This window comes from Stigmatopora nigra, chromosome 4, assembly GCF_051989575.1.
Source record: "Stigmatopora nigra isolate UIUO_SnigA chromosome 4, RoL_Snig_1.1, whole genome shotgun sequence".
Taxonomy (NCBI): Eukaryota; Metazoa; Chordata; class Actinopteri; order Syngnathiformes; family Syngnathidae; genus Stigmatopora; species Stigmatopora nigra.
This window is the reverse complement of record NC_135511.1, coordinates 19,042,265-19,057,878: the sequence shown is the minus strand read 5'-3', so window position 1 is coordinate 19,057,878 and position 15,614 is coordinate 19,042,265. Positions and strand designations below refer to the sequence as shown.

The 15,614-nt window shown below is 45.1% G+C and overlaps 3 protein-coding genes across 6 annotated transcripts; 2 read left to right on the top strand and 1 right to left on the bottom strand.

The window, feature by feature from the left end:
- The first annotated feature begins 279 nt into the window (after nt 1-279).
- Nucleotides 280-4,891, top strand: LOC144195532 (ras association domain-containing protein 2-like). Of its 3 annotated transcripts, none has more exons than XM_077715236.1 (10): nt 280-704; nt 2,665-2,732; nt 3,151-3,226; nt 3,288-3,439; nt 3,515-3,630; nt 3,703-3,845; nt 4,092-4,245; nt 4,354-4,475; nt 4,551-4,648; nt 4,805-4,891. In XM_077715236.1, exons 2-10 carry the CDS (start codon nt 2,680-2,682, stop codon nt 4,872-4,874), a joined length of 984 nt encoding a protein of 327 aa, XP_077571362.1. In that variant the 5' UTR covers nt 280-704; nt 2,665-2,679; the 3' UTR covers nt 4,875-4,891. The 3 variants fall into 3 exon arrangements, with proteins under 3 accessions (XP_077571362.1, XP_077571361.1, XP_077571363.1); XM_077715235.1 differs by having other exon boundaries at nt 282-617; XM_077715237.1 differs by lacking the exon at nt 280-704 and adding an exon at nt 739-1,084.
- Nucleotides 4,328-15,531, bottom strand: LOC144195534 (uncharacterized). 2 transcript variants are annotated; one of them, XM_077715241.1, is made up of 9 exons: nt 15,410-15,524; nt 13,900-14,039; nt 11,035-11,155; nt 9,453-9,529; nt 7,275-7,352; nt 6,663-6,799; nt 5,020-5,189; nt 4,775-4,918; nt 4,328-4,709 (listed from the first exon to the last, which is right to left on the bottom strand). In XM_077715241.1, coding segments are annotated over exons 1-4 (336 nt in total). In that variant the 5' UTR covers nt 15,411-15,524; the 3' UTR covers nt 4,328-4,709; nt 4,775-4,918; nt 5,020-5,189; nt 6,663-6,799; nt 7,275-7,352; nt 9,453-9,455. The 2 variants fall into 2 exon arrangements, with proteins under 2 accessions (XP_077571367.1, XP_077571366.1); XM_077715240.1 differs by having other exon boundaries at nt 4,335-4,709; nt 13,900-14,070; nt 15,410-15,531.
- Nucleotides 6,669-8,478, top strand: LOC144195533 (uncharacterized). Its single transcript, XM_077715239.1, has 2 exons — nt 6,669-6,834; nt 7,602-8,478. The coding sequence occupies exon 2, from the start codon at nt 7,614-7,616 to the stop codon at nt 8,115-8,117; it is 504 nt and encodes a 167-aa protein (XP_077571365.1). The 5' UTR covers nt 6,669-6,834; nt 7,602-7,613; the 3' UTR covers nt 8,118-8,478.
- Nucleotides 15,532-15,614: the final 83 nt, after the last annotated feature.

Here is a 15,614-nt window from a genome sequence, read left to right as displayed (position 1 = left end):
CCATTTTTGTTGTTTTGTTTTGGTAACCGAAAATAGTGTGTTGCCTTGTAAAGCGAGACGGGCCAGAACTAAGTGCTATTTATTCTCAAGTCAACTGAGAAAATTTGTTAAACACGGTATGAAAATTCAATGTTAAAAAAATGGCAAATCCATTTTCAGGAATCCAGTGGCACAACCCGTGTATTCCTCCTGGAGGATAGAGTGAAGAAGAGAGTTCTCCCCCCCCCCCCCCCCCCCCCCCCCCCTGCCCCCATCTATTGTTTGGACTATTCCATTGATGCCCGCTGAACAAAAGGCTGCTTGGAGGCGGGGCGCGGACTTGAGCGGGCAAACGAGGAGGCCTCTCATTGGTCGTCTGCCGCCTCCCGCCCGCCACCGCGAATGGAAGCCACCCTATTCGAGCCGAGTCTGGCTCAAGGAACCTTCGAAGAAGCACAGCGAACGACGCGGACTTCACGCCGCTCGCTGGTCACTGGTCGCCGGTCAACCAACGAACGTCCAGCGGGGGGAGCTAGCTTCAGTCCCGGTCGGCGGCGAAGCGACCAACGTCCAAAGGAGGGAGCTGCCTTCCGTCTCGCCGGAACGTCTGCGGAAGAGAACCGGAAGACAAGCCTCCGGTAAGCAGCTCATTAATATTCAAAGTAACGGAGCGCGACGACGACAACAACAATGTGGCTGTTGACGACTCCCTCGTTGAAATTCAAGTGAGCCCTCCCTTTGCGTTTTGGTGAAGTCTCCGTTCAAAGCATGCTAGCATGCTATATTAAAGTGCCGACGTCTAAATCATGGAAAAGACATCTAAGTTGCTTTTCCCTTTGACGCCTTATGTAACGCTTGTTTTAACAAGCGGGCGACATCATCCTTAAAACGACGACTTTTCCCGTTGAATTAATTTCATGTTCCTAACGTGGCATCTCCGAGTAGGCAAGTAGTTTAGGGTCTTCAATCGTCTTTTTATAACAGTGGCACCGTGAATTGTTGTTTGTGTCTTGTGATGGATTGGAGGAGACCAGTTCAGGGGTGGACGGACCACTGTCTCTCACCAGACGTCAGTGGACAACTAAAGCAATGACTCGCGTTAAAAGTATGCTGCCAACACAACCGTTTCCGACGCTAATTGTTCGAATGGATTAGTTCCGACGTATCCGTAAAACGGGCTGTGAAATGGGCCGCCCGGGTTCGAATCAGTTGTAAGCTAAAGTGGGGCCGCCAAGAAGTGGACTGTGGCCTAGTTGTCCGGGTGTTGCAGCAGGAGAAAGTGGATGGAGATGTTTCTATGGTTGCTATGACACTAAATACAATAGAGGTCATGTGAAGAGGCGGGGTGCCTTTTAAAAGCTTTTCATGTCGCTAAAAAAGGCAGACTGCGAGCACTAAGGCAAAAAAAAAACAGGCTGCTATGGGGGGGTCACAGTATTGAGTTGGTAAAAGGATTTCAACTCCTTCCCAATCTCATCCGTACCAAATTGAAGCCGGCTCGACTGGCCAAACCGTAAGCGGCTGCCGGGGAATTCTCCCGAGATGTCCCTTCCGACCCCCAGATTGTATTCCTCGGACGGCGTCACCTAATCATGGCGCTGTCAGGAAGGGGCGCTCGATACGTTCGTTCCGTTCAATAGCCAAGGTACGGCGTGACCCTAAGATTTGAGCCAGTCTCCCGGATTGCCCACGGCGCCCCATACTTTTATCCGATGTCTGGCTCGTTTAACGAGGACGTCGGTTTCTCTACCGACAACAACTTTAGTGCGGAGCTGACGGCCTGGCCTCACATAAATGTGGGCTGCTTGTTAAGTGATACATTGATCTTGGACACTTCAGTCTGTCTTTCGCATGGATATTCTACAAAGCTAACGGCGTAGCAATAACGTTGAATGTGGGTATGCACCATATGGGAATTGTCTGAATAAATATATATCCGGGTAGACCGCTCGTTTAGTGGCGTGGACGCGCCCCTGGTGGAACCACGCCTGCTGTGTAACTTTGTGAGTGACGGCCTCCATTTCACGCTTTGACACCGACGACGTACGAGCGCTGAAATATTGATAGCGCTCTACCAATTGCTTTTTAATATTTAATCCCATTCTGGGAACGCCAAGTTGACACCCTCAAGCGAGGCGGCGGCATCTTTGCGTTCACAGAGTTTTTGCCTCGACACGGACGTACCATACGTGGGTGCTCGGTGACGACGGATTGAGGAAGTCGGAGCTGCGGTAGTGGTGTTGTGTGTGGGGGGGGGGTGTTTCCTGTGTGACAGTGCGAGCCAAGGAGGAAACGATACTCTTTGGGGGGGAGCTTCCTCCCCCCAGCCCCGCCTCTTAGCGGCGAGACACGATTTTATGCTAACATTTCTGGGCTTTTCATACCACAGATTGATTTTTACTGTTTATGCGATTTCTTTGGCATTATTTTTACTAGCCTGAAAATATGGGCATCGGATGGCAAAACGTATCTTGAATAAAAAAACGGGATTGGACAAAAAGTATCGAATTGAAAACCTTGGCCAGGAAGAAAAAAAATCCAATAAAATAATTCTAGCAGAAGCTTGCGTTTGACTTGCGACGGGGCCATTTCAGCTGGCCATTTTTGATGCGTTCTTACGCGCTTCCTCGAGGAGTCACGAGACGGAGAATCAAGTGTCTCTTTTGTTTCTGGTCTTCTCCACAGCCAGGCGCTCCGACCATGGATGGCACTCACAACAGGGTTCAGCTGGGGGAGAACAAGTTCATCAGCAAGTAAGCCTCTCTCACTTCTGTCGCACTGCTTTTTTCACTTCAGCCACTCGCAATGTGTCATCATCTCACTGTCCGCTAGAGGGCAATGTTCGTCAGGTGTGTCAAAGTGATGGCCCGGAGCCAAATCTGGCCCGCCGCCTCATTTTGTGTGGCCCGGAAAAGTCAATCAAAAGTGCTGACTTTCTGTTTAAGAATCAAATTCAAATGAAGAGTAAAGATGTATATTGAATTTACTGATTTTCCCCCTTTTAAATCAATCGTTATCATTTTGTTCTGTTTTTAGTTCAAAAATCATTTTGTAAAATCTAAAAATATATTTTTGAAAAAGCTCAATTGTTTTCGATCTATAAAAATCCTGACTATTCAGGCTATTTAATCAATTTATATTAAAAAAAATGTAAATATGATCTGTTTCCAGGGCGACCATCCTCTCACATCTGAAAACGTACAACATTTACTATGATGGCCAGAATCTACAACTCCGCCACAGAGAGGTTGGTCTTTCCGTTGGTCCGTCTTTCCGTCCGTCCGTGTGTAAGCGACGCTTCCCGACAGGAAGAGGGGGAGCTGATGGTGGAGGGCCTGTTGAACATCTTTTGGGGCCTGCGGCGACCCATCAGGCTTCAGATGCAGGACGACCACGAGCGCATCCGACCGCCTCCGTCCTCCACCTCCTGGCACTCGGGTTGCATCCTGGACGGTCAAAGGTCAGGCACGTCGTGGGAAATTGGAGCTTTCCTGATGTCATTGATGACAAAGGCCAAATGGCTTTTTTCCCGCAGCTCCCCGAGCGGCCCCGAGAGTCAACAGACGGCGCCGGCGGCACCACCCGGCGTGCGGGTGACGCCCCCCGACCGCCGAGCGGAAGACGACGACGACGGCGCCGGCGCCACGGAAGGTGAACGAGCTCACTCGCCGCACCGGCCACGACGGACACACGAGTCAGCGTCCCCGTGCGTCCTCCCGACAGAGGACGGCGAAAAATCGGCTCAGCTGCCCAGGACCAAGAGCGACGCCGGGGTGCTGAGGCGAGTCCACCGCCGCTCGCCCAGCGACCAGAGGAAGATCCGACGCCATCGATTCTCCATCAACGGACACTTTTACAACCACAAGGTGAGGAGAACACGTGTCAGGTGAGAGCTCCTAAAACAGAAAGTCGGAGCTTTGATTTTCTCGGGCCGCACAAAACGACTCGGTGGACCAGAGTTGGCCCCCGGGCCGCCACTTTGATATCCGTGTCCTAATCGAAATGTTTTCCCGTGCAAGCCTCGTCTTACTAATGGTTTGGATTCGTGGGACGCGTCTAGCACGCACATCCTCGGTGGATTCTGACCGTTTTGAGCCATGGATCGTTTTCAGACGGCGGTGTTCACGCCGGCTTTCGGTTCGGTGACCAACGTCCGCATCAACAGCTTCATGAGCACGCCGCAGGTGCTGCGAGTCCTCCTCAACAAGTTCAAGATCGAGAACAGCCCCGACGACTTTGCGCTTTACCTGGTGCACGCCAGCGGAGGTGAGACCGCAAAAATCGGCTTGGAAACTGTCCTGTTTTGGTCGTCATTTCTTTTATTGGATTGTTTTCAAATGAAGTAGTAATATTGTTGTGGGATTTTGTTTTCAGAAAGAGCCAAACTGAAGCGCAGCGACTTCCCTCTGGTCTTGAGAGTCATGCAGGGTCCGTGCGAGCAGGTGTGCAAACTCTTCCTCATGGAGGAGGACCTGGGAGAAGAAGTCACCTATGACGTAAATAAACACACACAAAATGGCTGCTTTTTTACTTGCCCTTTTTTTCCAATGCACATCTTTTCCGTCTTCCAGGTGGCACAGTACATCAAGTTTGAGATGCCTGTGCTGCAGAGCTTCGTTGTCAAGCTGAAGGAGGAGGAAGACCGCGAAGTGCAAAAGCTGAGGAGAAGGTACGTACACCCGTCTGTCTTTTGCCTCCAGACGGGACCGCCCGTGCCGTGATTTTTCCACCTGGCAAACGTCGGTGCCGTCAGTCATTTTTCAGAGCGTACAAGAAGGAAAAATGGACTATCTACCATCAATTCAAACTGTCCGTTGTCCCGCAGGTACAACGTCCTGCGCTGCGTCATCGAGAAGCAACTGGGCTGCCTGGCGGAAGGTCCCGAGTGTCTGTGAGCCGAGGCGGATCGTCGTCGTGGGTGGCATTTCCGACCAAGTGCCTGCAGAAAAAGTGGATCCGGCCGGGAGAAGATATTGGTGTCATTTCCAAATGTTCAAAGCACAATAAAAGACTTGAAAGGGAGCTTAGAGTGCAACTCACCAGCTGCCGTCTTCGCCGGGACATCGTTCCGTCGCCCCGTCCGTCCGTGGAATGATGCACAACGCAGGATGTCTTCAGCGACTTCTTTGCATATCAAGCACACGTCATTCCGAGAATGTGCATGCGTTGTCTTGACTGTATTTTCTCTCCTTTTTTTTGTACGAACACAGCTAGAAAATGAGTCGAGAACAATAAAAGGATTGTAAGTTAAAGAGAGAGTCAAGTGTCCAATGACTATCCATATAAATCAAGTGGCACAAATATTTCAACGAGATCGCTATCGACCAGCTAAAGGATGAAAAGTGAACCCTACCGTATTCTCCTATATGTGTCTATGTTTGTATGTGTCTATGTTTGTTTGTTTGCTTGCTTGCTTGCTGTTGTCTCCCTTTAATTGTTATTTTCTTCACTTGCATAATACATGCATACATGTATGTATGTAGACATACATACATAGTATAGTAAGGCTTTTCTTAAAAAACGACATAGTATAGTAAGGCTTTTTTTCTTAAAAAACGACATAGTATAGTAAGGATTTTTTTTCTTAAAAAACGACATAGTATAGTAAGGCTTTTTTTCTTAAAAAAACGACATAGTATAGTAAGGCTTTTTGGCTTCAAAAACGACATAGTATAGTAAGGCTTTTTTTCTTAAAAAACGACATAGTATAGTAAGGCTTTTTTTCTTAAAAAACGACATAGTATAGTAAGGCTTTTTTTTATTGAAAAACGACATAGTATAGTAAGGCTTTTTTTACTTCAAAGACGACATAGTATAGTAAGGGTTTTTTATCTTCAAAAACGACATAGTATAGTAAGGCTTTTTTTGTTAAAAAAACGAAATAGTATAGTAAGGCTTTTTTTCTTAAAAAACGACATAGTATAGTAAGGCTTTTTTTTATTAAAAAAACGACATAGTATAGTAAGGCTTTTTTTCTTAAAAAACGACATAGTATAGTAAGGCTTTTTTTCTTAAAAAACGACATAGTATAGTAAGGCTTTTTTTCTTAAAAAACGACATAGTATAGTAAGGCTTTTTTTCTTAAAAAACGACATAGTATAGTAAGGCTTTTTTTTATTAAAAAACGACATAGTATAGTAAGGCTTTTTTTCTTAAAAAAACGACATAGTATAGTAAGGCTTTTTTTTTCTTAAAAAACGACATAGTATAGTAAGGCTTTTTTTTTCTTAAAAAACGACATAGTATAGTAAGGCTTTTTTTTCTTAAAAAACGACATAGTAGAGTAAGGCTTTTTTTTCTTAAAAAACGACATAGTATAGTAAGGCTTTTTTTTCTTAAAAAACGACAGTATAGTAAGGCTTTTTTTCTTAAAAAACAACAGTAGAGTGAGGCTTTTTTTCTTAAAAAACGACATAGTATAGTAAGGCTTTTCTTAAAAAACGACATAGTATAGTAAGGCTTTTCTTAAAAAACGACATAGTATAGTAAGGCTTTTCTTAAAAAACGACATAGTATAGTAAGGCTTTTCTTAAAAAACACATACGTACGTACGTACATACATACATACATACATGTTTGTATACAGTGTGTATTTTTGGTTGTTGCAACGCTTACGTGGGTGCGAAACGGGAACATCCCATTAGTCGACACAATTACAGTATGATGTAAACGTGGTGTCTTACCGTAAGCGCCGTGGCGGATTAATGCCCGGCGACCAATCACGGCGGCTTCAGTCAGTCTAAATGCCGAGCAGCCGACCCCCGGAGACATTCGTCACGTCGTCGTCTTGCTCTGAAGAACGCTTGGAGGCTTTGGGCTTCTGGAGGAGACAAAAGACAAGTTTCTACTTAACGGGTGAGATGGTTCTCGTTGTCTTTTTTAAAACAGCAACTTTTGGAGCACCGTTTCAAAATGTAATGCTTCCGAATTTGAGGATTGGACACTACGCTTCAAAGTGATCGTTCACAAAATGCCAAAAACTAGAAAGGAATAGGCTCCAACAATCTCAAGAGAATAAATAATTCCATAGAAATGTATGACGACGGTCGTTTGTGACGGAAAGTTTGTCGGTTGTTTGTCAATGAACGCTAAGCGTAATTGGATCAGTGCCATGGTCTAATTCAAGACGCAAACCCCAAAGCTAGTGTAAAAGTGGGTCTCCGTTTAGGAGGATTAGCAATTAGCTCTCCTCTAATCGGACACGTATAAATAACCGAGTGGAGCTCATGTTATCTCATTTGCCCAAGGTTATTTCTAATGGAGACAATTTATTATTAGACAGTGAAAAGCCTTACCGTGGGCTGGCCCGGCGGATGAGTGGTTAGTGCGTTGGCCTCAGTGGGGGTCCTGGTTCCAAATCCCAAATGGTTCACCTGTGTGGAATTAGCAAAAAAAAAAAGCCTTACTATACATGGTGGCTTTTTTAAAAAGAAAAATCCGTAGTCATTTAAAAAAAAAACCTTAGTAACAACCTTACTAACCCTTACACTCTATCCCTTACTTATCTTACTACAACATTCGATGAAGAGCAAAGATAGTTTATGCTCAGCAAAATAGTCAAACAAGTAAATAGGTCTGACTTCTTCTCTTTAACGATATTTTCCCCCGTTCCTCATTTACAGGTTGAAGCCGCCATGTCCAGGCTACCAAAAGTCTCGCTGACAGTGGCCACGTGCACGCTGCTGTTGCTCGCCACGCTGACCCCCAGCTCGGAGGCCCGGCGCGGCGGAGGCTTCAGGGGGGGTTGGGGCGGGGGCAGGTCGTCTTACCGGCCGCAGGCCCCCAGAGGCGGCGGCCCCAGCGCCGGCAAAGTGGCCGGCGCGGCCGCGGCGGGGGCCATCGGCGGAGCCATGCTGGGCTCGGCCTTGAGCCGCCCCGCCTACGGAGGCTACGGAGGCTACGGCGGTGGCTTCGGGGGAGGTTACGGAGGCGGCTATCCCGGAGGCTACGGCTATCCCGGAGGCTACGGCTACCCGCGCTACGGCGGGGGCTACCGCGCCACTGGCGGCGGGCAAGCATACGACCCGGAGGGTTCCGGAGACATGGAGTTCCTGACCGGGGCGTCCAGCGGGCCCGTCTACAACAGTATCGTGGTGGTGGTGGGCTCCATTCTCACTCTCCTGCTGCCGCTCCTGTGAAGTGACTGAGGGGAAGTCGGTCGGGGAGGGGCTTGGGGGACTCCAACGGGCTCTCCCCAACGTATACCTTGGGAGTCCGTTCCCTCCATAGTCATGCACATTGTGGCTTTTGGGTCAGACAAAGGCTGCTGAACTAGCTTACAACTTCTTGGACTTTTCATTAGACTCTTCAGCCGTCTCTGGGCAAGAAGAGCGACACGTTATGTCCCAATGCTGCTTTTTTTAAAAATATCCTTTATCGGCACCGATCCCCACGCACGCCGGGTTTTTTGCATCCGATGCTAAGGAAAAAAAGAGCAAAAATAGGGGTGAAAGGAGCCCTGGTGTATATTCTTCCGTAATAAAGGACCAGAAAAAAGGACCACGTGCCATTGTGTTTGTTTTTTGGTGGCTGCTTGAGAATGATGTGGAAGTGGTGAATATTGAACAGTTCCATGAAAATCATTTGATCGTTGAAATATTTGCCCCTCTTCCATTTGCATGCTCATGCAAATCCTCCAAACGGTGGCCACCAATGGCAGTCCGTGGCCATCCTTGTCAGAATAGCGACAACTTCAAAGACCAGGCGGTCCGCCATATAAAGTGGAGGTGGCGGACACACGAGTCAGCTGTGGCGTCAAGACGCGAGCACTGAGAGAGCGAGCGACCCATTGGCTCCACAGGATCACCAACGGCAGTCGACAAAGATAAAGACATCTTTTTACACTCGGGGTAAGAGTAGTCCCATATCATCTGGATTAGGTTTTCCGGACTGCTTAATCTCACAAGGGTCAAATCTCAGAATAATTCCTGTCCCTTTTTTCATTGCAGGTCAAGCCATCACTACGACGAGCATGCTGGCAAAGTTGGTCCTGGCGTTGGCCGTGTCCACGCTCCTCTTGGCCGCGCTCCCCCCCAGCGGCGAGGCCTGCATATTACCCATCCCAACTTTCACAATCTCGCCAGGTCTGGAATTGAAAATTGGGGGCAATGGGGGTTCACCGGCGGCGGCCATCTCCAGCCTGACCGCCGACACCGGGGAAAAATAACCGCGAGTGACTAGAAAAATGCCACAATAAAGTTCCCTGCATGAAAAAAAAGTGACTTTGCGCTCTCTCTTTTCAATATGAAAAATCTTCATTCATGAGCCAAGGCCAGGTTTAACTGGGGCAGGGGGTGCTGGAACAGTATGGGATGCCAGGCAATTAGGCTAGGTGGGGGATGTCGCATTTGAAATGGCGTTCCTCTGGGCCTCCTCATTTCTCCATTGTTGTGAAAATAAATCAAATAAAATGATTTCCCTATGTTGTTGACATTTTGAGAATGCATAAGCAAAACGCCCCGCCCCTTACTCACCACTCATCCGGGCTGTTCTCCATCTTGAACTCGAACTTGCTGAGGAGAACGGTCAGTCTGCCAACTTTTGTCGCCGCCTGGAAAGGCAGAAATCAACTTGGTTGGTGGTCATTGCATACCTGGCAACCTGGGCCAATTTCTCCCCTTATTAATGATTGCAATTCCCCGTGTTTAGGCAACATAAAAGGTACAAACACAACACGGCACGGCACATATTTACTCAGATAGAGAGCACTTAAGTCTAAAAAAAAATTCCCCCAAGTGTGTCCTGCGCCCTTTTGTATGCACTAAATTCAAGATTCTGTAGTGAATAAAGTCCAATCTACCGTATTCATTCAAGTGTAACGTGCAAAATGTTGTCCCCAAAAACTGAGGCAAAGTTCGGGTGTACGTTATACACTTAAAGCTGCCCTCGGTCTCCACACAGGTAGAGCAACCTGGACTTGAAGCCAGGAACCCAGAGCTGTGAAGCCGACACGCGAACACTGGCACCACCGCACGTGTTTTTTTTTTTTTTTTTTTAGCCTCCTCATTTCTGGATGATCAAAAGGAAACGTGATCACATGACGTGGCGTTTGTGTTTGTTTTTGGTGGCTGTTTCATAATGTGGAGCTGGTGACTTTCATTTCTGTCCTCCTGATGAACATTCTAATGAGAGGAACTAATATTTGCGCCCGTTCGTCATGCAAATCCTCAAAAACGCAACCGAGACTGCCAGCCCACACCAACATTTGAATATTGAACGCTTTAAAGCATCGACACAAGGCGCTCCGGACATATTGCCACGCCATTCTTCACTCTGCCGTCAAGCCGAGAGAGCCATCCACCGAGCCAGCAACCCACGGTAAGCTAAAATCTTAGTAGCGCTATTTCCAAAACACTACGTTAACCCTTCATTGCCCGCCCGCTTAAGGGCACTTTTATCTCTAATGAGCATAGGATAGCTCCCTTTATATTTGACATCATCGATCTGAACTGTTGTTATTCCCCTATGACTTAGTGGACGAGGACCCTGTCCCAAAATGGTGGAAAATCTTCTCATTCAAAATGGAATAATGGCATTTTTTTGTTGCAGGTTAATCCATCATGAACATGCTTGTGAAAGTCACCCTGACCCTGGCCATGTGCACGCTCCTCTTGAGCACGCTGCCCCCCGGCGCCGAGGCCTGCGTACCCGTGCCAAATATCAACATCGTGCCGCCGAGTTCCAGCCTGGAAGGCGGTGCCAGTTTGGAATCGGCGCCGGCTACTTACAGCCTGACTGACAGCGGGGAAAAGTAACTGTGGGAAATTTGAAAATGCAACAATAAAGTTCCCTGCATAAAATTTTTGCCTCTTTTCAATGTGAAAAAGATTCATTCATTTATGAGCCAAGCCCAGGCTTATCTGGAGGAAGGGAGTAGGACCCTAACCCTAACCAAACCCTAACCAAACCCTAACCCTAGCCAAACCCTAACCCTAGCCAAACCCTAACCCTAACCAAACCTAACACTAACCAAACCCTAACCCTTTTGTATTTAAAAACACCCTAACGCGTATCTGGAGGAAGGGAGGAGGACCCTAATCCTAACCCTAACCTCACCTCTCAGTGGGGCTGTTCTCCATCCTGAAGCCAGTGGGGGGGGCGTGGTCTGGCGTGGCGGCCATTGATGTCGACGTTTGTCATCGGTCCAAAAGCCAGAGAGCGAGAACGTTGCCGCCGTCTGTGAAAAGCAGAGAGATCAATGAGGTTGATGCCCATTCAAACTCCAACCAAGACTTCAATTTACATTTGCTCAGAAGAGAAAGCCACTACGCTAATCCTAGTTCAAGTAATCCCTCACTTATCGCAAATTCACTACATTGCGATTATTTTTTTGTTGCTAATAATAATTTATTTTTACACATCTAAAACCATGTTTATTTGAGCTTTTTTAAATCTATTTTTAGATTATACAAAATGATTTTTTAACTAAAAACCAAAAAAAAAATGATGAAAAAATGACAATGATTGATTTAAAATGGGGGAAAATCAGGAAATGTATTACGTATACATCTATATCTATCGTTTGAATTTGCTCCTAAAACAGAAAGTCGGCACTCTGACCTTGCCTCAAAAAGTTTGGACATTAAAAGGAAATAACCATTTATTTCTCACTTGGTGGAGCGACCACAGATCCAGACAAAAAAAAAATCAAAAAAGCTAAGCGGTGGGAAAAAAGACGTCAAAGAACCAAATGAGCTCCACTTGTGTCATTTTGTGCTTATTTGTGTGTCATTTACAAAGTGTTTTCTTTTGAAATGCCACACAACAGTGAGGCAAATGTGACAACAAAAGTTGAACTTTTGTGCACAAAAGGATTTCAGCCTTCTTCAAAAATAGATTCCCATCAGTGAGTTCATTTAAAAACACACCCAAGTGCCCAAGATCAAATGTATGAATTTCCACTGTTCAAAAATTCCCCAAAATCCTTTTTTAAAGGAATTTAAAGTGCAAAAGTGACACACTATCATTCTTTTTGTCTGTCTTTGCGTTCATATCAAAAGCGATTGCGTGTGATCTCTAGTCAAGTATATTTGAATAGGACAAGATCAATGGTGGAAGACAAACTGCGCCTTATGACTCAATAATCATTTGAATACAAGTCAGTGTGTACCAATATGATGATGTGGCATTCTAATTCAATCCATTCAAAGCCAAAAAAAAACAGGATGATAAGTAAGCATGGTACAAGAATTGGAGAACGATTGACAGTCAAATAGTTTGGCCCCAGGTCTTCTCCCGGTAAAACGTCTTTACCGTATTTTTCACCCGACTATAGGTCACACAAAAAATAGATCAAGATCATACTGGAGTATAAGTCACATTTTTGGGAGGCAAAATGGAAAACAACTGCAATACTATTACAAAAATAAGTCAATAAATACTTTTTTTTTTCTCTTCAGTGCGGAGTCCTAGTGGCAAGAGTGGTGAAGTGTTTCAGCGTGGATTTTAACATTTTTATCAACTTGGAAGAAAATGATGAAAAAATAAGACGTCTCGTGGCGTAGCGTTTCAACCGCCTGACTTTGTTGCGGGCAGACACGGGCTCGATTCCCACAAGCGGCGGTATGATTGGGAGTACAGGTGGTCGTTTGTCTCTATGTGCGCCCTACGACTGACTGGCGACCAGTCGAGACGGCTGGGTTAGGCTCCAGCAACCCCCGCGACCCTTTCGAGGAGGGCTGGTATGGAAGAGGAATCCATTAATTTAAAAAAAAAGTCAAAATTAGAAGAAAAAAAGTGAAGCAGCGATACCGATAAATAATATGGTCGTCAATAGCATTAGCATCCCTCCACATGTCGTTTATTAGCATGGACGGTACCTAAGTGCTAACTTTTCCGATATTACCATTGATTCCATTTTTTTGAATGACGGGAGAAGCACATGATTGTGTTTGCTTGAGTGTACTTGAGGACAGACAAACAAGTGCAAATCCTCCCATGCCAAAGTAGAAGGGTCAATAGAATTATGCTAATGGCGGTCGAGTCAAAGCGGCAAACGGCGCTAAGCAAATACTCCGGTCCGCTTTATAAGGAACGGCGTCCCAATTGAGCCTCACATTCCGCCGAGCTGCTTTGTAGGAAATCATCTGTAGCTCAACAGGTAGGCTGAGTGGAACCCATTCCCTTGTCCAGAAATTTTACCTTTCATAAACTGTATTGGCCCGAATATAAGACGATGTTTTTGCCTTGAAATATGACTGAAAAAGTGTCGGTCATGACATTGGTGGTCTAGACGGGAAACCTATTCTGGATGCTAAATTAACATGCGATAGACCGTTTTTGCATTGATTTGAACAAGGCAAAATAACATGCTTAATGATTCCAATATATTGCTACAATCATTTTTTTCAGCAGTAGGCTGTCATTATTTTTCTGCATAAAGAAATTGAATTGATGTTCAAAAAGTCTTTGTTCACACTTGAGTCTTGAAAGTAAAGGAGTCGTCTTATACTCGGGGCAAGACGCTATAAGGTAAAATGAGTGTGTGACTTTTTATGGATTCCGTGGAGAAATAAAGTAAGTTCTCAGTGACGTCCATCTTATCGTTTGTAAATGGTCTCGAGGGGAATTTCAAAAATAAATCCGAGATGAAGCCCTTTGAAAGGATCTTACAAATTTAGTACGTGTATCTATTTAATCATTACATTAAACGTGTTTCATCAAGTCACCACATTGCTTATGCGATGTGGGAGCAAATGGAAAAACACAGCGGAGCCCGGGATTGAGCCCTCGATCTCTGAACTGTGAGGCGGACGTGCTCGCCGCCAACCCACCGTGCCGCCGAATTAGATCCGACTAAAAACAACACGTGGAATAAAATGTGTGGAGTGGAAGCGAAAATGGTGCCAAAGAAATGTTGCCATTTGAGTTGTTTGTGTTTCAGGAGAAGCAAGCAATCATGTCAAGACTTATGAAGCTTACCTTGACTCTGGTGGTGTGCGCCCTCATCATGGCCATGCTGATGATGCCCGGCGCCGACAGCTGCACCATCACCCCGGATATCAAAGTACAGTTGCCGGGCGCGCCCCTCCAACTTGTCAAGAACTTGGTCTCGGCCGCCACTTCACAAAGAGAAAATGCCATGAATGATGTCTGAAAACGTAGCAAAACAAAGAGAGAACAAAGTCGGAATGTGTAACTCAATAAAGTTCTCTGTGCATTGAAATATCAAGAATTTTAGCGCTTTCATTTCAATTTTCAAAGTTTGCAGAGCATAAAAAAAAAATGTATACCCGCACTCTCAAAAACATTTCTAAGAGAGTACTTTTTTTTATTTAGGACTTATTAATTGATGATTAATTTGTGCCCTACATGGTGAAGCTTTAACGCCAAAAAAAAAAAACATTCAATTAAATACATATCATCACGTAGTGTACAATTGCAAAACGTTTTTAATTTTTTTTCTTCAAATATATTTAATTTTTTTTTCAAGCAAAAAACGTCTTTAATTGTTTTCAATTTGGCATTTCAAAAAGAGACAAGAAAAACTACTTTTTATTTTACATGAATTAATGTGCCCTCAAAAGTCCATTGAGTAGGCAAACAGCCCACGGCATGACCACGCCCCCTTACATTTAAATACATATTTATTAAGATAAAAGTTAATCCTCTCCATCACGTGGAAGGCAAATAGCAAAAACAGTAATCCCTCGAATATCGCGGTAAACGTAGACCAGACATGGCCACGCTAATTGAAAAATCGCAAAGTAAGGTCACCCCTATTATAACAAGCTTTTTTGTGGCATCCACTTATGAGTTTCAGTGTGGATTTTCACATTTTTATGATTTTTTTTTTAAAATAATTAATAGCAGGGTAAAAATCGCAAAGGGAATTCACGCTAAATGAGGGAAGACTGTAACAAGATGTCATAAGATCAAAAATGATTTGGCTGAAGATGTGGTCGCTATTGGCTTTTAGTAGTGTATGCTACTTTTTCTTGAGACTATTCTAATTAGTAGCTGTCCAATTCACTGGAATTGGGAGGAATGGTGAAACTGAACTCGTACGGCCGATAAATTCCTTTTGGTTTTATTATTAATACCGTCTTCAAAGTGGTGTGAAGCTCATCTATTTACTGTCAAAGTTTCAAAACGTGTTTCCAGTTTGAAATAAGTAAACAAAAGAGTGGTATTGTCGGGTTCTAGAAATGAGAACGTTTATTTTTCCGTCAGGTTTGACTGTTTTTGTGAACACGCAGTACGAAAAGCCGAAGAAGCACTTACTATTAGACCAATACCCTTCCAAAAAACGCGCACTGTATAATGTTTAACAGAAATGAGTTAAGTCTCCCCTCATGTAATGCTAGTCGTGCAATGCTAACAGGCTAATAGCGGAGCTGGGCGAAAAGTGACAAACATTGCGGCAAACGCTCATATTTACGCGCATGGATAACATATATCGACGGAACAATCTACATAGTAATGGACTTACTTGTGTATGGGCATAGAGGGAACAATTAGAGGAAGAAACGTCTGAATTTGTCGCTACCATGCTCCAGCCCAAAGCGACGTGGTTCTTGGTTTAGGTGTCTCAGAATATGCCTTATTAGAATAACGAAAGATGACTCGCCACCAGGGGGATCCAAAAACCCATAACAAAAGACAACCTGCCCGAGTCAAAAATAATACGTACATGA